We start from the raw sequence: 27,694 nt of genomic DNA, 5'->3' as shown, positions 1-27,694 counted from the left end.
ATACTTACTTGTATATAGCATATGTATCATCAGCTGCCCATACTCGGAAAGTAGCAGCAAGTTCTGCTATTAGAATTAGGGAATTAGAAGGATGAAACCGGAAAGAGTAGGGAGAAAACGTCATCCTAAATCAGCTATATATGTATAAGCAAATCAGACTATATCCTCACAAGGTTACATTTCAATTGTCACTTTCAGACGCGCATTCCACCTGGGAACCTGAGAATCTGGGAATTCACCTAGGAACCTGGGAATCCGCACCTGAAAGTGGCCATTGAAACCTAACCTTGAGAAGATATATTACCTACCTCCTTACTATACTTCTTCTCCATTCACGTCTAGAAGCATCTAAATCTCTACCGACGGGTCCAAAATGAACTGCGAAGTAGAAACCGGGGTATACTCCAATGAGCTCAACACCTATATTTCTATCCGCTAACCAAACTCAGCCAGCATCTTCCAAGCGCAAGTATGGCACTAGATATAGAGAAGGCCTATGAAGTTCTATTGAATAACTACTGGGGATGCAGAAAGCAACCTGCCATGCGGCACTGCTTGCCTTGTCGACTTCGCAGATTAATTTCAACGTAGTCAACAACTACAAGAGTGCTTTAAGCTCACTGGCAGTGCAAGTTCACTTGTTTTTAATTTGGGTTTCCGGTCACAGGAACATTTTCGGCAACGAAAAGGCAGACGAGTTGGCTCGGAGCTAGGAGCTTCTTTAGATGAATCCCGGACGGAGCCAATACTATGCCCGCCAGGAACGATAAAAACAGTGCTTTGTAAGCATTTTGTACAAATCGCGTAGAGTACAACAACAATACGCCGACCAGACTTCGGACGCAACAAACCGACTTGGGCCAAACCATCACCCATTGCAGACGAAGAGCTCGAGTTGCCTGACCTGTTCTGCAGGTTAAACTCCTACTTATCCAGAATTGGTTCTGACATATCTAAAATATGACAAGAACCACCTCTTAGCATGCCCTATTAACGGCACACATCTGACACCCCTCTCCCTATAATCTGAACCCGTCGAAACAACATGTTTCCTGGGCCTACCGTTGGATGAACTCGATGACAACTTATCTAATCTTTACCATCCCGTTACAACAACAAGCTGCAAGGTAACAAATAAGATATGGCTGAAATATGGCAAGAAAAGAACAAAGGGCCTAAAATCTAGGTCCGAAAATAGCATATACAGACTTACAGCTAGAATAAGGCTGCACTGGCCTTTTGGAGAGCATGCGGTCAAAATGGGTCTGTCTTATAATAATAGTTGCCGTAGCTGAAAGCAAGAAAAGAGTTGCCCTGCTCTATCACAAAACCGACCCATAGTACTTGAAGTTCATCAAGCACCAAACCTTGAAAGGCTGTCTACAAAAAGCTTGGCGAAAATAAGTAGTTTCATTGAAAGCACCAACTGGCTTGTGAGCCAAGATGAAACAGCATAGCAAAACTATAGAAGTCCGACGATCCAGCGCTAATTGAGCCCAAAGTGGCAGGTATGAACTTACCTATCTTGAGCTTCTTTTTTGGAAAGGTCGCTTTCAAAACTCTTGAGATTACTTTATGCACATATGCTACATGTCTTAAAACGGTAGCTATTGCTAAAATTATAAAACCAATGATCAAGATTCACCTATCCGAATTTGACAGTTTACTGAACTTGGTAGGCTTTACGTTTAGCAAATAAAGGACTAGAATGGCCAAATCGAATCGATTTTGAGGGTTAGTTTCAGCTATATGCTATATTGATCCGATGTCTTTTGTTTCGACAATTTACTTTAATTATATATGTATATACTTTAAAGGGCCTCCGAGGTTTCCTTCTGTATGTTTCTAACAAACCATTTTATACTCCTATAAGTACTCCATTTTAACCACCGCCATCCTAAATCTTAAATATATGTATCTCTGTATAGAAAAATTAGGGTTCTGTAAACTAAGCAGTTGCAAACAGTTTTCTGGCTACGAACGAAAATAACTGCGTTGGGTAGCGAATTTAGACAATTTTAACCAAAGTAATTTTTTCTGATATCGTTCTTTTTGAGATATCTTTCTAAAATCAGATAGATTTGATCACTTTCAAGTAGTCTCGCTGTACTAAATGAGAGCCACTTGTTGAATTTAAATCAAAAAAAGGAGAAGAACATATGGATAGGTTCTACAATAGATCCAGATTCAGTAAAGCTTGCTGTTTAGTTTTTCTCAACACTTTGGCTGTTCTACGAAATATAGCCTTCTGCCACCTTCAACATTATCCTGGACATTGACGCATTAAGGGCTTGTACAAATCGTTACTGGCAACAAATGCCTAGGCTCGTCAGGTTAAACTGTTTCTCGAAGAGTTTAGTACACAAGTTCAAGCAACTGATTGTTCTTCCCAGGCACAAATAAAGCTAGTAGTGTCTTCTGCACAGATTAAGATTTATCAATTCTGCGATCTTGATTGCCCCACAATCACCAGGCTATCGGGCAAATGAATCCGAGAAAAAATATCACAGCCATTAACCCTGCAGCATGAGTAAAGCTTTTTGATGACTGGAGAGGACACAATGGACCATAAGTCGCAGAGCATACCTTAACTCTCAGACTATCCATCTAGGCTGCGCTATCAGAGATAATGCTGTTTTACACTGAAAATAATCGTTCAGTTGCGTTGTGTATATATTTTTTGTAATACGAATAACTTCGAAAACTTCGACACTTCCGAAATTCTGGTATGGAACTATTGTATTTCGAGATAGATGAAATTATATAAAACATATCCGTAGAAACATGTGGTATAGAAAAAAATTTTCACAATAAACCAGCCAAAAATACGATAAGCTATGTACGTGGTACAACCGCAGCACAATTAGTATTTCACATTGGCAAGCCCTTTGGGGCGCATTAAATTTTAAAATGGCAGTTTGCACCAAAGAAGCATGATTTGCGTTATTTTAGAAATTTGAATAATAAAATTGTTTCTATTCATACATGAGTGTACATACACACATAAGTTATATGAGGATGCAGATTTGCATATAAGATAACCATAATTAAATAGTACAGGGTGATACATAAATCTATTCACTTGCTAATGTTAGCCGGCATCGATTCGCTTTTTCCTTGCTCGCTATCATTCAGCAAATTTTTTTTGCTCAACAAAATATTGCAAGTAAATGCAACAAAAAAGTTTACGAGTTGAAATCAATACAAAGGAGTACTCGGATACTTCATCAAAGTGATCCCAAGAGCAAGTCATGACTACCGAAACTCAAATATATTAAAAGTATTATGTACCTTGGAAACTCATACGCCGTACAACTTTTAAGCACAAAATGCTTAAGAAGGGGACGCACGATCTGTTGTATACAAGAGTTTCAGTTATATCTGGCGATTCGGCCTTAAGAAACCCATAGAAACTTTAACAGATATCTCAGTTAGCGCTACTGTTGTCAACCGGTGATTTAACCGATAGTTAACCGGGAGTATAACTGATATCTTCACTGCTACCAAATTTTGTTTTAGTTATTTTATTCCAGTTTTACCTTCGTGAATGGCATATGTGACATATTACGCTCAAAAAATTAAGTAAAAAAAATTTTTTTATTGTTTTTCAAAATTTAAGACTTGAAATAAATTATATGAAAACGTAAGACTCGACACAGAGTAGAAGAAGAATCTCCTCCAAAACAAGAAACGAAGCACAATTACACTAACTCATCGGCCATACACGTCGCGGTGTGCTGCCAGTTTGTTTGAACAACTGATACATATATGTATGTATGTATGTAGTTTGTTCGAATCACTATTATCCAACGGTTGAATAATTGAAGCCACATATAGTACTTACCCATTGTACGTAGATTTCTCGAAAAGTAATAATATTTCAATGGTGTATATCATTTTTCGTTCAAGCTTACATGACCGAACCTATTAGCGACCTAAGTCGGATCTTCGGAATAATAAATATTTTAATTAATAAATTCAAAGTACACTGTGTCAATTTTTGAAAATTGGAAGAAAATTAAATTTTATCTTCTTTTTTCTTTTCATAAAATATTACTTTTGAAACTGTAAAATAACTCAGTGCTTCCAAGTAATTGATTCAGTCTGACCTTATCTATGCAATTTGAAAAAGTAATTTTACAGTGCTGCCCATCTGTTTGACAAGCTTGCATAATGTGTTCGATTCGCCACTCTCCAAAGTTTGTTAAATTGAACAGAGCTACCATGCATTTGAAATTATCGTTATTATGGCAATGGTGCAATACAAAAAAAATTCTGGCCATGGGCTGTAAGTAATGTCAAACCTTTAACATATCATGCACGCTTTAGGGGTTACATGGGTGTATGGGTTTCAAAAAATCTATTTTTTTTTATTATCTTATTAAGTTCTACAATATCTAGAATATTGTCCTAAATTTTTAATTAATCCGAGTAACAGTTTCGGAAATACAGTCTTGAAAAATCAGATTTCTACGGTTAGTGGATGAGTATAGATCGTGATTAATCGAAGGATTAGGAAACAAATTAATTTTTGGCGAAGTATTAGTTGTAATTCAAAATAAAAAAAAAACCTTGGATCAATCACGAGGTCATCCTATTTAGAAAGATCGTGAAAATTTTCAATAACATCGTTTTACTAGTTACTGAGAGCTTGTGACCACCAACTTTGAAAATGATGTTTCGAGAAAAATATGATGAAAGATGGAAGTAGCCGACCGGTCCAGCCTGATCACCCAAATGTTCTATCTCCTAATACTTTAATTGCGATTGCCTTGAAAATCGTAGTTAAAAAAAATATTTCTTTTTTATTTCAAAATCCACTACTTAATCAGCGGTTCGAGATAATCTTTTAGAAACCACCACCCACCCATAGGAGAGTTTAAAAGGTTCTTTATCTCGATTCTTATCGGTCTCTTTGTATAGCCGCTATATGAAATAGTGTTCCGTTATCGATTACGACAAATTAGCAAATTTTGAGAAGCAAGCGATCAGTGCAAAATTTCGGATCGATATCTCAAAAACTACAGGGTTTGTTCGGAAAGTAATAAGACTGATTTTCTTCCGCCGCGACTCTACTTCGGTGCGAGCACGCACCGACTGGATTCGGTAGGTTGCGTTCCTAGCTAACGAACGAGCGGCTGGTCAGTTGTCCCCGATCACCTGAGGAGTCAGGACAAACATTTTCACGCAACGTGTTTCTGTGAGTGGTGCAAGCCGAAAATGTAGCGTTCGTTAAAGCAGAGGTACGAGATTAAATTCTGTGTGAAACTCGGTAAATCTGCTACAGAGATGTTTGATATGATCAAATAGGCTTATCTAGATGTTGCTTTAGCAAGAAGTTGTGTGTTTCGGTGGCACCAGGCCTTTTTGGAAGACCAGGAAGAGGTCGACCGTGCTGGGACACCTGTGACTTCGACAAACACCGACAATGCGACTCGTGTGCGCAAAGTTTTGAACTCTGACCGTCGACTAAATATTCTTTTAATTGCCCAGATGTTATCAATATCTGTGGTTGATGACATTGTGACGAAGCACTTGGACATGCGCAATGTGTGCGCGAAGATGGTCCCAAAAGTGCTCACTGATGACCAGCAATTGCAGCGAGTGGAAGTGTGCCAAGAAAATTTAAACATGTGTGAAAGCGAACCCCAATTTTTGAATAACGTAATCACAGGTGACGATTCACAGATGTTTGAGTGTGATTCCTAGACAAAGATTCAATCTTCCGAATCTTGAGACGACAGAGGGGGTTCAAGCAGCATGCACCTCGGCTCTCAAGGCTATTCCGGAGAACGTCTTCCGTGACGCCTTCAATACTTGGAAATTGTAACGATTGGTTCAATAAATTTCTTTAAATCGACTCAGTCCTATTACTTACCGGACAAACCCTGTAATTCACGTATATACAAACAAGCTTAACTAACTCGACTTTATATGGTCTCAGATGTTTTACGCGTATTGTGGTTGTTACAATCTTCATGGCAAACTGAACATACCCTGTTCCTGGTCTAAAAATACCTTTGATCCACCCTGTATCTTTGTAAATATTACTGAATTGCATACGCTTGCACACATTTCCATAAATTTTATCATTTAAGCCACTGTACCAAAATATTACTCTATCACAATCGCGCCATTACAGCGTTATTTAAATATTCAAAGGGTTTAAATTACCAAAATACCGCACGCGCAAGTGCCACTCGCTGATAGCGCCCACCAAAGCGCTCATCCAACAGAACACACGCACCCAGCAGCGCCTCGGCTCTTCGCCGCCAACAATCATATCACTGTGTACACACATCGACACATCGCAATGTACATATGTATGTATGTGGATAAGCTGCATATTTGTAAGCGTTTGCGTGTGTAAGCGCTATCGGCACTCACACATACATATGTACATACATTGCGCTCGACATCATTATCAACACCCGAAATTGTTGTGTGTGGCGATTGCGAACTGTGGCATCAACACTTGACGGCGCGCGTCCGTTCACACGTCCATCGCATCATCAGCATCATCATCGTCTCCGCCATTGCCATCTTCATACAAAAACAAACACTCGATGCTGGGCGTTCATGCTCAGACGCAAGGTGTTGGGGCACGGCATGGCAAAGGCAAAGGCAGTCGTGACCAAAGTCGAAGTCAGAGTTTCGACTTCGGTGTGGAATTGAAAATCGGTTTGTGTGTGATAGCGTGTAATGACTAGGGCGTTTGTACGTGTGTGTGTGTGTTTTTATGTTGGGAAGTGAAGCTGTTAGCCGCGCCACCACGCATGTCTTTAACTTCCGCCCGCCACGTAGATATGTATATCAAATTAAAGGTGGTTGTTTGGTTAGTTAGTTTTTGCGTTAAGAAATTCTAAACTCCAGAACTATACGGAGATATAACGGGTGTTTTTTAGATGGATGGATGGCTTTTCGGAGTTGGTCTTAACGAATGCTTCTCGAATGTCTTCTCGACTGCTGTTACTTGATTTGTACTCAGTTGGGTTCGACAATTCCACTCCGTTGGAAAGACCAGGTGGAAAAAGACCTGGGTTTACTTGGAGAGTAGCTTAATCAGCGAAATTGTCGCATTTGGAGTGATGCTAATCCACAAGCCATTGTTGAAAGGGCGTTACATCCCTGAAAGGTCACTGTTTGGTGTGTTCTATTGACAGAGCGAACTATATTTCTCCAGAAATGAAGTGGGTCATAATCTTACAGTCAATAAAGAATGCTATAGAGACATCATTATTGACTTTTTTGTGCTTGAATTGCAGAATGTGAATATAGACGACCGTTGGTTCCAAAAAAGACGTTGCTACAGGCCATATAACCAACGATACAATCCATTTATTGAAGTAAGCTTTTGGTGAGCGCCTCCCTTCGCGGGTCTGTGGCGCAGTCTCCAAGTTCGTGCGATTTAACAACGCTGTACTATTTTTGTGGTTTTATGTGAAGTCAACTGTCTACGCAGAGGAGCCCGGGACGATTGACGTTTGAAGAGAATATTCGGCGCTTTATTGTTGATATTCGGCCCAATTGCTGGAAAAAATGTTCGAAAGTTGGACCTCTCGACTGGAATTTATTCCAACCAGTCCCGGCAATCACTTGCCGGAACCGCTTTTAAAACATAATGGCAAGCCCTTATCATTATAACAAAGCTAATTTCTTGGCCATAACTTTAGGTTAGGTTGAACTGGTAGGCCAATATGCCACGCGCAGAACAGTTTTGGTGGCTTGCGATACCAGATGGAGTTTAGTTCCTACGTCCAAGAGAAGTAGTCATCCTTTAGGATGCCTGGCTTGACGCGAATTTCAACAGACTCTGGGGCCTCATTATCGATACCTCCTCCAGTGTATCATACCGTGGGAACCCCAGATGCTTACAAAGTAGTCAATGCGAGACAAGTACACAAGAGATGTTCCACTGTTTCCCTCATGCCTTGCTCTAGACATTTTCTACAGTCTTCTCGATCTGTCAGTCCCATTTTGGGGACGTGTGCCGTCACCAGACTGTGACCTGTTAGTATTCCGATCATTTTTCTGTAGTCTCTTCTACCGAGTGCCAATAGGAATACTAGGAATGTGTACTTCCGATCTACTGTTTTGATTTTCTTTACCATGCTTCTGTCGAGATCTTCGTATAAACAATGCATGGGTATCCCAGTATTTATCACGTCTTCGCATGTCAGCCACACACAATTCTTGGCTATCTCGTCCACTATTTCGTTGCCCTCGATGCTTTTGTAGTCTAGCACCCAGTAGAAGTGAAGTTGCTTACTTCTGGCAACACTTTCAACTGCTGCCCTGCTTCTCAAGACACTTCCGGGCGATATGCGGTACGAGGTTACCGCCTTGTTTGCTACTTGGCTGTCTAGTAGATGTTGACTCTGGAATTGCTTGCAGGTGCATTAGAGGCCAGCTCCGCTGCTTTCGCAATAGCATAGATCTCAGCTTGAATTATACTGCAGTGGTCCGGCAACTTAAAAGGTTGACTTATGCCTAAGTCTGGACTGTTGGCCATAACATTAAATGTTATGCGTTTTATTTCTTCTTGAAAACCACACGTTAAAAAGACACCCTTTAATAATTTATATATATGTATGTATATACATACATGCATACATACACACAAATATAAAAGTTTTTCAGGCACTTGCCTAAGTTATCAAACTTCTGGTAATTAGATGCACATAACTATGAGAATGTACATACATATGTATGTATGTATGTTTGGAAAAATATATTTCTGCTTCTCATGCATTATCCTAGTTACATGTTCTCATCTTACTATTTACACTTCCCCATACAAGTACATGTTATACGCACATACACATACATATACATATGTATATGAGACTGTATGTGTGCGCATAGATTTCTACGTCAACCCATACACTCGACGTCACATTCTAATGCATTTTATCTAAAACCCGATCTCCACACACTCATCGCAGACAGCAGCAGTAACAGCACCACCCCAGAAACCCTAACCTCACTCTTCGCTATTGATTTTTAACATAATCAAAACCCAAAATACACACATATCCTTTATGGACACACACGCTCGTACATATGTAAATAAGTTTTCACAATCATAAGTAGTATGTATGTATGTCTGTATGTATATTTGTATGTGTGTTTTAGTATGTGTTTCCACTTTCATGCTTGCAATGATAAGTTTACAGCTCAGTTTTCGGCGCACTCACTCACACACACATAAGCACTGTGGGTGTTTGCTGGGTGTGCATCGGGCCTACCATAATCGCAGCACACACTCACACACACACATCGAACTGAACTTTAAGTTCAAATCAACTCATACGAATTTCTACTCATGCTTGAACGTGTGGAGATATGAATATGTACATATGTATGAGTGTGTGTGTGATTAAGCGTGGTGGTAGCAACCCTTTACTGCTGCCCGGTTCTCTGTTATCGTCGCCGTTGCCTTGCTTGCTGGCGTAATGGCTTCATTAAAAGTTTTCTGAAATACATATTTCGTATCTTTTTTCCACAATGCAGATGAAATATTAGGCACATTTAACTTTGCAACTTTTATACCCAGCACACATTGAGTAGGAAGGTATTTTGATAAAAAAAATTTTGTATGAAAAGTTCATGCAATCTAAGCGGAAATTTATTTTTTATATTATCACTGTCTTTAAACCACAAAAAAAGTGCTTTTGATTGGTACAAATATTCAAAGAGGGTTGAGAACCCGTTGACGACGAACGATGTCCAGGACGGCCATTAACATCACGACGCACGATTAATAGTCAGAGATCTCATTGGCATCGTTGGCATGTCGGAAGGACCAGTGAAAACCATTTTGAAAGATCATTGGGCCTAAGAAAAGAGAAAGCGTAATTGGTGCCAAAATCACTAAATTTTTCCGAAAAACAACGTCGCGTTAACGTTTGTGAGACAATGTTTTCCGACTACCAGGATGTCATTAAACGTATTATTACTGGCGATGAGTCTTAGATCTACATATGCTTGTGATCCGGAAAGAGACGATCAATCTACCGAATATCACCGCAAAGGTGGGCCGAAGCCGAAAAAACCAAGTCAAAAATCAAGGTTATGTTGACAGTTTTCCTTGTTTATCGAGGTTGTGTGCACTCCGAATACCTTCCGTGTTATGCGCCGATTGCACGAAGCTATTCGTAAAAACTATTGGAATCAAGACTAAAGAATCACTCAAATTGTTTCAAAAGTGTTTTTGGCGAATCGGTTTTACGACGAACAGAGTATTTGAGTGGCAAAAAGCATTCATAGAAGGTCGTGTAGTCATCGAAAACTCGTCTCACGCTGATCCATCCACCTCTAACAATGACGATAACATCGAAAAAGTTATGAAAAAGTGCTTGAAAATCATCATGTTGGAAACGAAGATAAAGTAGAGGAGCTCAACATCTCATGGATTGACTCGTGTTGAGTTTTGGTTAATAATAGTAATAATTTGGGTATGAAGAGTGTCAATGCTAGACTCATGTAATCATTACTGGTGACGAGATTTGGGGTTATGACGTCGAAACTGTCCAACAATCTATCGAACGGCACTCCAAAAATGAGTCGAATCTGACAAAAACACGTCATAGTTGGTCAAAGATCAATGTGATCATCGTTTCCTTTGATTAATTTGGTTTGGTTCACCATAAATTTATTTCACACGATCCACTGGCCAATAAGGAATACTGCTACCATATTGAGACATCCACATTAAGCAATTCGTCGGCAATAGCCGGTTTTGTGGTCAAAAATTCATGGATTTTTCGCCCCGATAACGCGCTATCCTTGTGACTGAGTTTTTGGACAAATACGAGTGAAGTGTATTCGCTCAGCAACCGTATTCGGCAGATTTGGGTACCTCTGAATTTTTCAAGTTTTCTGGGAACAAACATTCGTATTAAAATACGTGAACAAGTTTTTTTTTCAGTCCGGGTCAACTTTGATCAGACGTGTAGATGAGATGTAATCATTTGTATTGCAAATTTAGGTCAGTATAGCGATTTTATAAGAGAAATTTCAAATTTGTGTTAGGTTGGATGTAATTACTATATATAACGGCGGATTCAATAAGAGTGCTATAAAAGTTATGAACTCGATTTCTTTAGCGTGGACACCACGGGTACGCTTGCAGAAGTCCACACGCTGAACCCAATTTTCGACGGTTTTTAAGCTTGAATCGGCCAATACTGCTGCAAATTCACGTTCGTTATTCGCACGAAGTTCATGAATCGTCGCTGGCTTGTTGGCATAGACCATAAAATTGACGTAACCCCACAGAAAATAGTCTACCGGCGTCATATTGTACGACCGAGGCGGGCAATTGACTGGGCCATTTCGTGAGATAACACATTCACCAAATTTGGTTTTCAATAAATCGATTGTGACATTTGCTGTGTGGCTTATGGCGCCGTTCTATTGGAACCACATATTGTCCAAGTCCATATCATTCAATTTGGGTCAAAAATATTCGATTATCATTGAGCGGTAGCGATTCCTATTCACAGTAACGTGCCGGTCTTGATCATTACGGAAGAAGTTCGGCCCAATGACGCCGCTGGCCTCTAAACCGCACCAAACCGTAATTTTTTTCGAATGCAATGATGACTCATGGTTTTCAGTATGACCAATAACGCATATTTTGCTTATTGACGAAGCCATTCAGCCAGAAATGAGCCTCAACCCTGAAAATGATTTTCCGATGAAAATCCGGATCATTTTCAAGTTGTTGTACAACCCAATTCATGAACATACGACGATTCTGGTGGTCAAGGAGCTTCAGTTCTTGCATCAAATTTGATCTTGTAAGGATGTAGGCCAAGATCTGTTCGCGAAATTCGCCACAACGACCTCACGAAGATACCCAACGCTTGAGAACGATGTGTGAGAGACTGATTCACGAATACGGGCATTTCTTTGTCACGCTGCCTCGGAAACATTTTGAACTGTGTCTGTGGATTCAAATTTTTCCACTAGACGGTCAATTGTTGATCTGACTGGACGATTATGACGACCATAAATTGGATGTAGCGCTCTTAAAGTTGAGGCCCCTGACTGCGAATTTCCGTAGTAAATTTTATTAATCTGGACTCGTTGGATTGTATCGGCAAACCTTACTGAAGAGTAATGTCAAAAGGCTGGGAAAACATATGGCGTCTACTTTTGTAGCATCCCTATTGAAAATCGTTACTTGAAAAGAAGAAAAAAATGCGTGTAGAGAGTATATAATTTGCAATATGTGTGTTGGGTATAATTTAGTCATGTATGCGGCCTTCCTTGAACTCAGTACTTTTACTCATTTAAATTTTATATTGTATGTATGTATGTATGTATGATATGTAGATTTATGCAACTACACATATACAGACATATGTACATGCACTCTTGCATTTACATATATACAAAGCATACGCACCTGTTAATACTTCAACATTAGCATATACATATATACACACATATGTTAAAATTACATATATTCTGATTATAGTTATGCCTGTTTGTGTATATAAATTTACAAGTGCTGCACTAATATTGTAATATGTACATATGTATAAATTCTATGCATGTAGCAAAAATGAAACGGTATTATGAAGCGCATAATTTCAAAGCAACTATTGCGTGCCTCATTTCAAATTGATAGAAAGCGACAGCAAAAATTAAAACCCACACACATCCATGCATGCATATGTTTGTATGTATGTGCCTCAACTAACAAAAGCACAAAGTTTGTGGCACACAGGAAATTACATACAAACACACATACACGTACATTAACAGCACACCACTACAATTCAAATTGATTAGTTCTACTTGTGGCTCGAGCGCATCCATTTTACTGCTGGGTGTAGCTTCCTACAAATATATATTTATATATTTAATAGCAGTGGAAGGGAGGTCCACTGAGTCTGCAGGCATAACTCAAATATAAAGTGGATTTTTTTTTGAGAAAATTTTATGTTATAAACTATATTTGCTTTGAAATATTTGAGCAATAAATTTTATATGCACAATGGGGCTTGTTATCTGGCGCATGCAGAATCCAACTGTACTCACAAATGTCTGCTATACAAGTATATTTTGTACATATATCTATATACATTCATATCTGTATTAATATGAATACTATAAGGGAAATTTTCTATATTTTCAGTCAAACTTTGTAGCATATTAGAGTTTTGCCACGAGCAAAATAATCGTAAAAATTTGGAATATCAAACTCTCTACCCTCTAAACTTACTTACCCTTTATCGTATATGTCTTCTAAGTTCTTAAAGTGGCTTAAGTTCACTATAGTTCTTCTACTTCACCGCTTACGCTCTTATAGCCGAGTTTACAACAGCGCGCCAGTCTTCCTTTTCGCTGTTTGGTGCCAATTTATGTTCCAAGTGTCTTTCTCCAACTGGTCTTTCTAACGATGTCATCGGCGTACGCCAGCACTTGTTCACTCTTGTAGAAGATTGCACCTTCTCTATTCAGATCTGCAGTTCGAATTATTTTCTCCAGTAGAACGGCTCGAAGAGGCCCTTCCCGATCCTGATGAAACTTTTGGCATTGGTAAATGCCAGTTTACACACCCCTGTTAGTTTTGTGGGAATACCAAATTCAGACATAAAGGCAGCTCCTTTATGTGCTATCAAAAGCAGCTTTGAAGTCGACGAAGAGTTGGTGCGTATCGATTCTTTTTTCACAGGTCTTTTCTAAGATTTGGTGCATGGTGAATATCTAGGCAGTTGTTGATTTTCCAGGCCTAAAGCCACACTGACAAGGACCAATCAGTTTGTTGACGATGGGCTTTAATCTTTCACATAATACGCTCGATAGAACCTTATACGCGATGTTTAGGAGACTTATCCGACGGTAGTTGGCGCATATTGTGGGGTCTCCCTTTTTGTGGATTGGGCAGAGCACGCTTAGGTTCGAATCGTCGGGAATGCTTTCGTCCGATTATATTCTACAAAGAATGAGATGCATGCTCCTTATCAGTTTTTCGCCGCTTTGTTATTCCTTAGACGTGTAATTGCTATTCAAACTTCTTCATGGCCGGTCATTTCTCCGTCTCCAGGTGTTACGCTTTCACTGGCATTTAGCAGGCTGGAGACGTGTTCTCTCCGTATAGTTAATCATGAAAATTTCAAGTATTTTAAGCCAAATCCTGCGAGTTTCGACTAAGACTGTTATTTTAAGCTATATCTGGGAACCGGAATCTTTAAAATATGGCAAAATAATATAGACAAAATATTGGGTAGTCGAAAAGTCTTTTCGGTGCTACCAATCACATTGTGTCATACCATATATACATTTTAAGCTTCATTTAGCCAGAAAAAAATTAAATTCGGAAAGTTGAAAAAAAGTTACAGCTGTTCAAAAATGAGTGAAAATAATGAAGAAATTCGCTATACTTTGAAAATTTTCTATAAAGAAGGGAAGAATATCATGCAAGCTACCAATGAAATTTGTGAAGTTTAAGGAGACGATGCTGTATCAGTTCGTGTAACACAAGAATGGTTCGCTTCCGAGATTCGAGATTTCGAAATTTCGATTTACGCTGAAGAAAGTTTTACAATGATGGAATAGTGTCTCTAGCGGTAAAATGGCAAAAAGTGGTCTACCAAAATGGTACATATTTATTTATTAGTATAAATATAAAAAAATAAGTTGAAGTTTGATTAAAAATACGAAAAGACTTTTTCGACTACCAATAATTACCGGGTAATAGGTTATAAATGAAGAAGAGCTACTTTAACTATTTTCCGAGAATATCTACATTCTAATGAATTTTAATACAAATCTAGTTTATCGCCTTCAAAATAGGCTCCTTAACGATGACAAGCATGCCAATGCTTATCCCAGTTTTCCCAATACTTATTATCAGCTTCAGCTGAAAAGCTCTACCTTGCTTTAAGCGAATGATTTTTAATGGGCTCATGGCACTTTCCCCAAAGCAGAAAAAATGGAAAAAATCGCAGAGAGCCAATTCTGGTGAATACGCTGACGAGACGATACCTCATTTTAAGTTTAGCCAAAACGTCAGTTGAAACATGCCAGAATGTGATGGCATATTATTATGGTAAAAATCCATAAATCTACCCACCAATCTTGTCGTTTACGACGAATTGCTTCACATAGACGCCAAAAGGCCAAATAGTGCACCTTATTGACGTTTTAACACTGTGGAATGAATTGATGGGGAACGATAAGCACTAACTTCATTTGACCATGAACGAAATAGAAAGCAGATGAGCCTAAAAAGTCAGTTCCTTGAATGAACTTCTCTCCTATAAATAATAGAATGTTTACTCCGTCATATGAGAAAATAAAGCCCTTTTTACTATTGAAAATTTCGATGTTAATACAAGTATTTTCTAGGATGTGGGACTAATATTTGGCATGTGGCACTACTTATTGAACAACCCAATATTTACCAGCACACCTGGTTTGCATTTAGACCATGATAGCTATAAGCAATGATCAGAGCAATAAGCAAAGATTGACCCTTTATTGAGCTGCAGAGAAATACGTTTTAATTTTCTTCGTAAAAATTTTTTTGTTGGAAATTTTAAAGAAGTTAAGGAAGTATAACATTTCTGTCATATAAAATATATAGCAAATAAAAGGTAATCCTCTTCGAGGTTCCCTACTTTTTCTTAAGAAAAAACACAGAAACTTCAAGTTTAGTGGAGAATGTTTATTATCATTCCAAATAATATTATCTGGCCTTTTTTTTTGAAGATTATTTCTTTTAAATGTTAACCGGGGCTACGTCTCAGATGGTTCATCCTTTGCATCCAATTTTCGATGACTCCTTCGAGCAGTTTGACTGGTAACTGGCGAATGATAAGCGCGTTCTTTTGCTCCCAGGCCTGAATCGAAGCGGGATTGTTCGCATAAGCTTTAGAATTTGCATATCCCCTCAAGAAAAGTCTAACGGTGTGATATTACACGATCTTGGTGGCCAATGGACCGGCCCAAAAAGTGAATTATGCTCTTCGCCCCAAATGGGGCAATTTTGCTATATTTTCTTTACTACATGCTGGATGTGCTCTATTCAGTTGAACGATTTGTAAACGTTGTTCAAGTCTTTCCATGATGCATTAAAGTACCTCTACTTGGATAACTCGTTATTTTCGTATTAAAACGCTCTAGTATTTTTACAATATTTTTGTATTCATAAAAATATAATACCAAATTAAATTTGTCTTTTTCTTTCTTCAAGGAATACGACGTACAGGATCATCGACCATTTCTCTCACTCAATCAAAGTGGCTTAAATAAGGCGGATCAAATAAAGTTTGCCCGTTATTTGGGGCAGGGACTACCCACATTCACGCTTTTCTGCATTTATAGTAATTTCAAAAATCTTTTCTGCACTAAACGAACAGAAATGTAAGTAAAACTTAGAAATAAACACATACATACATATGTACATATTGAAAATAAATTGTAAAAAAATTATCATGTTTGTTTAATTTTAATAATTAATTAATGTATTATCACTTTTAACGTTTCTATCACTCAGCTACACAAAAGATGGTTACAATTTGCCTTATATATTGGACAAAACGAAACGTTTTCTATCAAATACAACAGCAGGTTAGTTACACAAAATATTTCGAACAATTATTTTTGCATAAATATTAGGGTGGGGCAAAAAGAAGCAAAAAGAATTGTATTTTCCGAACAAAAGAACAAAATATTAAATTTTGTAACGTAATTTCGGATGATTTTTTCACGATAACTAAGGAAAAAATTAAATGCTTTTTGTTTTCGACCCGCCTTAATGTATACCATATATAACATAAGGGTGATCCTTTCGCTTGAATATAAAGTTATTTAGATCTTAAGTTTTCATTACAAAAAACAAAGGTTTTTTATGGAAAACACTGCTTGCATCATAACACTACTGTTGTTTCAGCGGTTCCCAATTATTTTTTTTCTTATTTCGATAATTATTTTCTGTAACGTTAATATCGTGATTTTAATATACACCAAAAATAAATGTTTTATACTTTGTTAAATGTTAAAAAAAATTACAACGATCCTGTTAACCCTAAAAAAATAAATGAAAAGTAAAAAACACTTGTACTTTAAAGTGTCATTACTTATACCATACAAATACTAATACATAAAAGTTTTCATACATATTTATTACATACATTCATATGTTTTCAAATTATAAAAAAAATGTGTCTTATTATTTTCTTAATTTTTTTTTAATTTTTTTTTTTTTGGTTTTTAGGCAATACACCGAGTAAAGGCAACCCTAGCTCGTCACATTCGCAAACACAGCCACAGTCACAGTCACTGCCACAGTCACAACCCCAATCACAACAACAACAACAGCAAGCACCATCACAATCACAACAACAATCAACACCACAAACACAACAACAAACAGCACCAAAAACACAACAACAGCTGACTCCACAAACACAGCCACAGCAACATCCAACACAATTGCAACAACAACAAATTCCACAAACACCACAACAGCAACCTGCACCCCAATTACAACAACAACAACAACAAATTCTACAAACACCACAATCACTACAACAGCAACCTCATCCACAATTACCACAACAACCACCTCAATTCCAACAACAACCACCACAATCGCTACAATCACAGCCCATACAGCTGAAACCGCTACAAACACATCCAATGCAAGCATATCCTTTACAATCACTCGCCCTACAAGCGCAACAATTGCACCAACCACCACATCCGTTACAATCACAATCACCACAATTGCAATCGCTGGCAGCTGCACATAATCAGTTGCGTGCACAATCACCGCACACACCACCGATGCAAACACTGCGTCCTATGCCAACGCAACCGCTGCAAGCACATCCCTTGCAACAACAACAGCAACAACCGTTACAACCTCATCCTTATCAATCACAACCGCTACAACCACATCCACTACAAACGCAACCGCTACAACCACAACCACCAAAACCACCATTACCAACACAAACACATGCACAATTGATGCACCAACAAACACCATCATCACCACTACCGCCTGGACACTTACAACAGCTACAGCTGCAACAACAGCACCAACAACAACAATCACCTTTACACATGCCGTTGTCCATGTCAAGGGGTTTATCCAAATGATTTTGATGTGAACAATTAATTCCTAATTCCGAATAAGTTGAAAATTGCAGAAAATTAGTTAATCAACAAAAATAACAAAAAACACAAAATCAGAAAATTTATGTTAAAATTGTACCATATGCATTAGTAATTACACATATATGTATGTATGTTATTTACAGTTTTTTTCACAACAACACTAGCATATTTTGTTTACATAGATGTATATGTGTATGTATGTATGTATATGTGTGTATTTTGAAAAAAAAATAAATACTCGACTGCAACAAATGCTTTGTCCCACATTTTCAGCTGTTACAAAAACAAAAAAAAATATTATAATTTAATATATAGTATTAATACTTTGAGAAAATTGCAGGCCAGTATTTACAGCTATATACTCAGAAATATACATATGTGTGTATGTACAGCATATACATACATACATACATATATGTACATATGCAATGTTATTCCTTTTCATGAGATTATTTAAATTTACTTAGTTATAAACATACACACACATACATACATATGCCTGCACTTTTACTTCGCCATGTTATAAATAAATATATAATCTTATATAATATATTTACGTGTAACTGTTCAAAGGCATACATGTACAGAAAATAACTCTCCTAAATATTCTCGTTTTGTGTGTGTTTGTAATAATTTTTATTAATTTTTGTGTTGACTATATAGTATATTAGCCAAGAGATTATCATGATTTGTATTAATTAAAAAATATTATTTGTCGGAAGTAACGGCAAAATCATGTACGTATTATAATGCAACGCCAACTAGTGCATACTGATGTGCAAAAAATAACAACAATAAAGAATTAAAAATAAAAAAGTCTATATTATATGCGAAATGAAAATATTTTGTTTGTCTGTATGTATTTTTCCGTATCTGCGCCACGCGCTTTATTTCTGTCACTCAAAGCTCTATTTTGTTTAATTTTAGTTTCATGTATTTTATTTTAATTTTTTTTGTTTTATTTGCATTTGTAGTTATAATTATTTTTTGTTGCTTTTCTTTGTACGGATTACTATGACGGATCGAGCCTGCTTGCAGCGGCTAAAAATAGTTGGCATCATAGCGCTGAGCATGCTAAATGATCGCTAAATTCATTGGGATTGGCTGACTTGCGGGCGGTTTTAATTCACGCACACTCGTGCCAACTATGAAAAGGAAAATGAATTGGTTTATCTCTGCCATAAATTATGAGAGCTTTATTTATGCAAATACATGTGTATGTATATACAAACATGTACCGAAAAATCAGTGTATCTGTGTAAATACATTTTTATGCGGAGCTATGCTGTGTTTATCGCGCCTTTTAGGTGACAGTACCCAGCCAACTTTTGATTTAGCGCTCAATTTGAGGTTAAATTCGGTACATAAGCGCTAAAAGAGCAGTATAAGCTGTCTTAAAAAAATTAATTACTTATGTATTAAAAATTTAATTTATATTAAAAATTTAAAGAAAATAATTTTTATTATTATTCCAAATTTTTTTTATTAATTAATTTTGAATGCAATCTTGATATTCAACTTTTAGCTTCAATTTTGGGCTTAAAAATTTAATTTCCAATTTTCAATTACATTTGGTATGTTTGGGTTTAAAACTGGAAAATTTTACTTTTTAACTTAAAAAAAATTTTAATTTTATTTTTTAATTTAAAATTGAAAATTTTACTTTTTTATTTAAAATTAAAATTGAAAATTGAATTTGTAATCCTAAACATTTTGGATTTCAAATTTAAAAAAATATTTTTTAATGTCAGGAATGCAGAAAAAAAAATATTTACCTAATTAAAAGCTGTTATAAAAAAGTATAAAAAAAGAAAGATTTACATATTTCTAACAGAAGAAATAATTAAATATAAAAAGAGCTAAACTATGTTTATGCACACATATGTACATACATATATTATTATTAATAAGCTTTCCTTTTATAACCAAAATGGTAGAATACGAAGTAGAAAACGAAGTACTCAAACGCCAAAAAATTAAAATTCAAAAAAACTTTAATATTTTGTTTATAAAATTTGTTGTATATTACTTTTATTTTATATACATATAATATAATATAATTTTTAATATACATTTGTTTATTTAAATATTTTTATATAACTTTTTATATAAATTGTTAATTCGATTTTTCGGTTTAATCTCTTTTATAAACATTTTTTTATTTAAAATTTAGTTTTAAATAATATTTTCGAGACTGCAGAATAAAAAAATATTTAGATTTTAATTCAATATATTTTAGATATTTTATTTGCAACCCTGTATGCAACCCTGTATGCAAAATACTAACTTTTAATATCAATATTTGAAATTATTAAAATAAATAAATTTTTTTTATTTAACTTCTTTTATTAATATTAAAAAAATTATATTTTGTTATATAAATTTGTTAAATTTATTTTATATACATACATTTTTTATATAACTTTTTTTTAATATAATTTTTTTTCGATTTTCGGATTGCAATTTTTATATTTTTCAACCTGGTATCGAAAATTTACTCTTTAATAAGATTTTCGGTACTACAAAATACAAAAAAACAATAATTTAGATTTTAATTCAATATTTTTTTAGATATTTCATTTGCAACCCTATGTATAATAAACTAAATACTAACTTTTAATATAAATATTTGAATTTATTAATATATTTTTAGTTATTTAGTGGGTTTTCCATAAAATAATTTCAAAAATATAAGAACAGACAACAATATATTAATATTTTTAGTTTCTTGAACAATTTGGTTTGATTAGAATTTGGCAGGTAAAATTTATTTATTTTTTTGCATAAAATTTTATTTTTTTTATTTTTTGAAAGAAATTGAAATACATGCATGCATTTATCTTTTTATTTTACTAGGCATGCAGTCATAAAATATTTAACAAAAAATGCCTTATTTTTTCTATATTGATTCTTTAAAAAATTACTTATTATTTCTTTAATTTTTAGTTCCTTTTATTTAATATTTTTCTTTCATATAATTTTCTAGTGGCCTTTGAATTAATAAATAAATTTCGAAATTTTTTGTTAATACTTTATTATAAATATTTATGTTTTATTTTTTTTAATATTTTTTAAAAAATATTAATGTTTATTTATTTATTAAGTTTTCATTGGAATTTTTCTAACAATATACAATTATTTTGAAGCTAATTTTTAAGCTATAATAGGGTAACTTCTATTAAGGATTAGAAATACATATAATATAATTTTTTTTAATATTAGTTTTTTTGTTGTTTTAAATTTAGTTGAAAACATTTTTTATTGTTTTTTTATTAAATATTATTTTTAATAAAAAAAAATTGTTTATTTTATTTTTTTGTATTTTCAATTCTTATTAAATATTATTTTTACTGAAATAAAAATGTACTACTTCAGTTTTTATAAATAAATTTATTTTTTATTACTTTATTCTTTGTTTTAATTTTTTTTTTGCTTTTGACTTTGATTAAAATAACCAAAAATACAACGAACTCTAATATTTAAGGTTTTTTATTAAATTGGAATATAATAATTACTACTTAAAAAAAAATATAACGAAATGTTTTACTTTATTTTTTAAATAATAAATAAATTTATCTTTTACTCATTTTTAAGTTTTACACAATTTTTTTACCACAATTTATTTTTTTACTCACTAACCATAACCAAAAATACAACAAACTCAATATAATACACTTTTTATACAAAAAATCTAACCTAAATCTTTTTATAAAAAAAATTTAATCGCACCATAATCTCCATATATTCGACAGATTTAAAGAACATGGTGCATCAGCAATCCAGTGATGGCATGGATTTCGGACCGAATGCTGGCGGTGGCTTGGACGGTGCCGGCGGCGGTGCGCGAGTCAGCAGCGGTTTTGATGCGTTACCAGCGCGTTGTATAATGCCGAAGGTTTTGGAAAATCTAATGATTTACGAAAATTTCGATGTACACGAAACACATCGTGTCGAGGATGGGGTCTGTACACATATAACACGTTTGCCGCCGAAAAAGCAGGAAATATTCAAACAGTTCGGTATTCAGAGTAATCAAACGGTAACCTTTTACGAAAAGTACATAATCGTCGAAAACTTCAGCAAATTTTGCAATGTGAGCAAACACAAAGGAAGCGTAAATTGCATACACTTATACATACACATATACGCATATGCCTTAATATGCATACATATAAACTTATATACATTTTTGTTTGGCCTATAAAAGATTGCTGCGTTTATATTTAGAGTTTTTATGGCTAAAAGAAGGCTGGTTTTAGTGCTTATGCATTTATATTAATGCGAATTTTATTACATACATACATATATTTTTTTGTTTGTTAAATGCCGTCATAATCATTAAAATGTTGCAAAAAACTGTCGAATTTAGAGAACATATCTTGCCAAATAAAGAATAATTCCATACAAGAACTTGATTTTGATCGATTAGTTTGTATGACAGCTATATGCTATAGTGGTCCGATCTGAATAATTTACAGGATAGTAGTAGCGTTAACTCAGATAACATTCTACGCCAAATTTGGTGAAGATATCTCCTCAATTATAAAAGTGTTCCATACAAGAACTCGATTTTCATCGTTCAGTTTGTATGGCAGCTATATGCTATAGCGATCCGACCTCAATAATTTATTGGATAATAGTAGCCTTACCTCAGACAACAATCCACGTCAAATTTCGTGAAGATATCTTCTCAATTAAAAAAGTTTTCCATACAAATACTTTATTTTGATCGTTCAGTTTGTATGACAGCTATATGCTATAGTAGTGCGATATCGACGGTTTAGACAAATGAGCAGTTTTTTGATGAGAAAATGAGGTGTGCGAAATTTCAGGCCGATATCTCAAAAACGAAGGTACTAAATCGCGTATAGACAAATGGACTTGGCTAAATCGACTCAGCTCTTGACGCTAATCTTATATATATATACTTTTTAGACCCTGCGACACTTACTTCTGAGTGTTACAAACTTCCTGGCAATCTTAATATACCTTGTTCAGGGTATAAATATTACTTTCATACTGCCCTAATAATATTATGTCATTACAAGAACCGTTTAAGCGCTTTCAATGCCAATGAGAGCACAGTAAAACAAATATTCTCTTGTTTTCTAAGCAAAAGTCGAGATTTTTACTTAAATTTTTTCTTTTTTACACCACTTTACCGTTTGCAGGAATATAAGATTTCCGATCATAGACCCTTTTTGGACTTCCATGAGAGTGGCCTACCCAAATGTGAGCAGGTCAAATTTGTACGATATTTGGGGCAGGGATTGCCAAATTTGACACTCAACAAGATATACTTATCCTTCAAGGATCTATTGGGAATGAATCGCATTGAGAAGTAAGCAACAATTACTAATTTATATGTTCAGATAGTTATTTGCAAAAACTAACCTAACTTAATTGAATATCTTACAGAACAACCGCTGATGGCTACAATTTGGATATGATTTTGAAGAAGAAGAAAAAGAATTTATACAATCGCATGCAGGCCGCAGGTATAACAACGCCAAATAATTGCTTTGCATCTTACAATCCGAACAACTATTCGATCAATTCGGCAAATCAATTCAATCAGACAAATCAATTTTTTCCAAATCTAACCATTCCAATTTGATATGCTTCCAAAATGCAACAATTGCAACAACATTGTGCAAATTATTAAAATGTTAACACACACAAAAACAAAATAGCAACAACAACAAAAGCAAACAAAACAAAAACAATCATTTATTCAATTACAGTTCATAGAGAGAGTAGTGAACCGGCGCCGCCAACTCAAGCCAACGCTCAACCGACAACCGCACAACCGACGCATCTCGATGGCTTCAAGACCTAACAATAACCATTACAAGCGCACGAGTGCTATAGCGTGGAGTCGCGGCTGGGCGTGATGTGGCGGTGGAGTGCAAAGCAAATGAAAGCATTAAACTTGAAATTATACTTCCTGGAACTGGACCCGAAACTGTTGTGTCTTCAAAAATTCATGCAAAAAATTATGTTAATTAAAAATTAAATGAAAAACAAGCGAAAGTAGAAAAAAACATATTCATAAGTGCTAAATTTAGAGGTTATGGTTGTTAAGTTCAAAATTTGTTTTTGATAAAAAGTCAAAAAATTAAAAAAATCAGTGCGAAATGATAAATTTCATAAAAATTAAATACTTGTACTATATATGTATGCAAATTAAGACAAGCACACGTTAATATACTATATACAAACACAGCAAAGAAAAAATCATAAACAACCGAAAAAGCAATGTAGCGAAGTATGCTAAGTTATAGATAAATGAGGATTCACATTAAAAAAGTCATAATGAATGCAAAAATATTAAACAAATCAAAAGTTATGTAACACAAAGCTAGAAGAAGCATCAAAATTTTGAAGAAATATACATACATACAATCAGATTAGCAAATTGTAATTTAAAACATTAAATTTCGTTAATATTTAAAATAGTTTTTTTGAAATTCATAAGCACCAGTTCTATATAGTTTTTTGAACAACAAAAAACATTAACTATAATAACCTCACAAATACAAAAGTTTCCCATACAAGAACTATATACTGCTTTGGTCCCATCCAAGCTATTTATTCGGAGGTTGTACCTTTGTTTTGAATAATATCTCGAAAAATAAAAGTTTTCGATACAAGCACTTTATTTCGATCGTTCAGTTTATGTTGTTATGTCGACTATATGCTATAGTGGTCCGATATCGGCTAAAAGTGATCAAAATATCACATTTTTATTCCAAACCGAGCGCATATACAGACAGATGGACCCACAACAGTCGGATCTACGTAACTGGAGCGGACCAAGGACTGTCGATTTGACAGAATTCTGTCGCTACAACAACAACAACAGCCGGACTTGGCTAAATAGCCTCAGCGTGGCATGCTGATCATTTATATAATTTTTTTATTGGGTCTCGGACGTTTCCTACTATACTCTGTTCAGGGTAAAAAAACTTGGAACACTATTTTTATTTTTATATATGCTGAATTAATTTCCAAATTATTTGCTTTAGTGAAGCAGTACCTTGCTTTCACCTTCTTTTGAAAATCTGCAATATTTAAATAAATTTTTAGCGCACTTTTTTATAAAAACGACTACATAAATCAAACATACTCGCACCCAAAAAGTAAAATATGCATATAACACCAAAATAAAGAAAAAACTAGAATCAAAAACCCTTGAAAATCAATCCATAACACGTAAATGTGGATTTAACCTAGAAACCGACAAAATCACTGATTAACATAATATTCCTATATACAATACTTACATATTATATAAAAGTAAAAACGCAATGAAATCTGAATATAGTATACATATTGTAATAAAGATCAACTATATATACATTAAATTATATATTATATATATTAATGCTATTAATTGAAATATATTACAAGTAATAAATCAAAAATAAAAACCTAAGACTTTCAATTCCAAAAATATTAAATGAAACAATTACAGTTTGCAATAGCACAAGTTAGATTTATTTTGCTATTTTCTCAAGTTTTCAAAAATTTAAACAATCTTTTTAGGGGAATTATACACATTCTCCTCGGCAGTCATTCCGTTAGCAATATATGTATGTATATATATAAACGATTGATTTGATTTTATTAATTTTTTTCTTTTGTAATAAAAGCATTTACAAGTGTAAAGAAAAAATGCGTCAACGATGTTTAAGAATTTTGAATATGGCCCACAGTGGCTAAAGTTTTAAGATTTACTTTTCGAAACGGCAGCCTCTCTTTCTGCAGCGCGTTGTTTAGCCTTTTCATAGATAGGCATTAATTGGCCTTGTTCGCCCAACATTTTTAGTAATTCTACTATAAATGGTAAATAGTTATGCTTACGACGAATGTTTTCGATCTGTAAAAGAAAACAATTTAATTAATAAAGTGTTTAGGTAAAATGTACAAACAAAATTTACAAAATATTTTAATTTTCTATGAACACGCATTTAGGATTGCAATTAGTATATCAAATACCGAAATAATAGTTATTTCACAATTTTAATGCACACATTTTTGTTAATAGCCACATTTACTTTTTTACTAAACAGTTTTGTTGTTATTGTTTTTGAACTATTGGTAAAGTTACATTCACTTACTTTATATCGCTTCCGTTTCTCAACTTCGTACTCCATTTTCGAACGCAATTTAGCGATTTCAGTCTGTCTATCCTCGTCGGTGTCCATGGCGTCCTCGGCGGTGTTTATAAGATGATCAATTTTTTGCTGATATATTTTCAATCGATCCGACACAAGCGCCATAAGATTAAAGTGAATTTCGCCTTCGCTGTACTTTTGCATACGTTTTTCGATTATTGGGCGCACCACATCGATCCAATTTTGATCTGTGGCCACGGCGCCCAAATCGACTGGACCTTCTTTCAAGCCATCGAGCTCATATAAACGGCCATTGATCGGTATATAACCGATGAAATGGTATACATCATCATCTTTGTTTTGGTTTTTAGTGTCTAGCTCGTAGAGTGTTTGTCGCGCAAATGAATTATGCACAGAACGAATTTTAGGCGCATTACTTAGTGTTAAGCCCTTGTTGAACGGGTCGAAAGACTGTGAAAATTCTTTGAATTCAGTAAGTGTCGGTCCCAAGTTAATGTCTTGGTGATTACAATTCAGTAGTATGCTAAGTATAGCTTGTGTAGCGCAAGCATTATTTATAACTTGTTTCGCAAAGAATATATTATCTAAACGATCGTCCTTTACTACTGTGCCAACTGATTCGTCGTCCTGTACCCATTTAAACAGGAATATTAGTCCATGTATAGGTTCGAGTTCTTTGAAGAGGTCACGATCTAAACTCCATATTTCTTCTACCTGCACTCCTTCGCATCCTAAAACGTTATAAAGAATAGATATGGTTAACAAAATATATATTTTGGAATTTCGCTGTAGTTCTGTTTCTACTTTAATAATAAACAATATGAAAAAAACCAATTGATACCAAATTCCGATGATATTGCAATTTTCCACAAAATTGTTTATCTTGTATACTTAACCCCAAGTGAAGAAAATTGTGTCAAACACCTTCATAGAAGCCGGTAAATAAAGACGCTAATAAAGTTACTTACCAAACTCACGAATAAGTTCCGTAAATACACCGGGATCACTCTCAATTAAACACCAACTTCCTGCACCGTCCGACATTTTATTAATTTGTTCAAATTGTATTTATTGTAGAGAACCAGAACTTGTACTATATAGGTCTATTGACAATTATTCTTTGACACAAATATATTTTTACCTGCCAAAATTAAAAAAATGCAATTCACAACGTAGCTGCAAACAGGGTTACCAACACTGCCTAACAACAAACAGTGTTGACAAACATATAAATTTAAATGTTATACGCTGAAGAATTATGCTTAATAATATTGGTTCAAAGATCTAAATTAACCATTAGATACATATTGTTATAATTCATTGTAAAGAAAGATTTTGAAAAATCTTCATCGAAATCCAACTGTTTTGTTTAAGTTCTATATATGCTAATTTCCTAACATGTCATAATT

The 27,694-nt window shown here is 34.8% G+C and overlaps 2 protein-coding genes across 2 annotated transcripts in view; one reads left to right on the top strand and one right to left on the bottom strand.

Annotated features, from left to right (window-relative positions):
- LOC120776815 overlaps window positions 1–24,156 on the top strand; it is a 30,252-nt gene extending 6,096 nt beyond the window's left edge. Inside the window, exons 2-7 of the mRNA XM_040107831.1 lie at window positions 16,214–16,383; window positions 16,517–16,590; window positions 21,897–22,237; window positions 23,316–23,485; window positions 23,563–23,642; window positions 23,889–24,156. Of these exons, the coding sequence (XP_039963765.1) occupies window positions 16,214–16,383; window positions 16,517–16,590; window positions 21,897–22,237; window positions 23,316–23,485; window positions 23,563–23,642; window positions 23,889–23,983 (930 nt within the window). The 3' untranslated portion in view covers window positions 23,984–24,156. The remainder of the gene's footprint in view (window positions 1–16,213; window positions 16,384–16,516; window positions 16,591–21,896; window positions 22,238–23,315; window positions 23,486–23,562; window positions 23,643–23,888) is intronic.
- A 1,465-nt stretch (window positions 24,157–25,621) lies between these two features.
- Window positions 25,622–27,435, bottom strand: LOC120778601 (ubiquitin carboxyl-terminal hydrolase isozyme L5). Its single transcript, XM_040110474.1, has 3 exons — window positions 27,254–27,435; window positions 26,268–27,016; window positions 25,622–26,026 (listed from the first exon to the last, which is right to left on the bottom strand). The coding sequence occupies exons 1-3, from the start codon at window positions 27,327–27,329 to the stop codon at window positions 25,874–25,876; spliced, it is 978 nt and encodes a 325-aa protein (XP_039966408.1). The 5' UTR covers window positions 27,330–27,435; the 3' UTR covers window positions 25,622–25,873.
- Window positions 27,436–27,694: the final 259 nt, after the last annotated feature.

This window comes from Bactrocera tryoni, chromosome 5 (genome assembly GCF_016617805.1).
Source record: "Bactrocera tryoni isolate S06 chromosome 5, CSIRO_BtryS06_freeze2, whole genome shotgun sequence".
Lineage (NCBI taxonomy): Eukaryota > Metazoa > Arthropoda > Insecta > Diptera > Tephritidae > Bactrocera > Bactrocera tryoni.
Note: the sequence above shows the minus strand (reverse complement) of the source record. Positions and strands in the feature narration are given on the sequence as shown.

Bases quoted from the DNA above. Each gene is read 5' to 3' on its own strand.
- LOC120778601 (XM_040110474.1), bottom strand. From the start codon at position 27,329: ATGTCGGACGGTGCAGGAAGTTGGTGTTTAATTGAGAGTGATCCCGGT. The intron at 27,017-27,253 runs GTAAGTAACTTT...ATAACGTTTTAG, and splicing joins GGAACTTATTCGTGAGTTTG to GATGCGAAGGAGTGCAGGTA. The intron at 26,027-26,267 runs GTAAGTGAATGT...TTTCTTTTACAG, and splicing joins AGAAACGGAAGCGATATAAA to ATCGAAAACATTCGTCGTAA.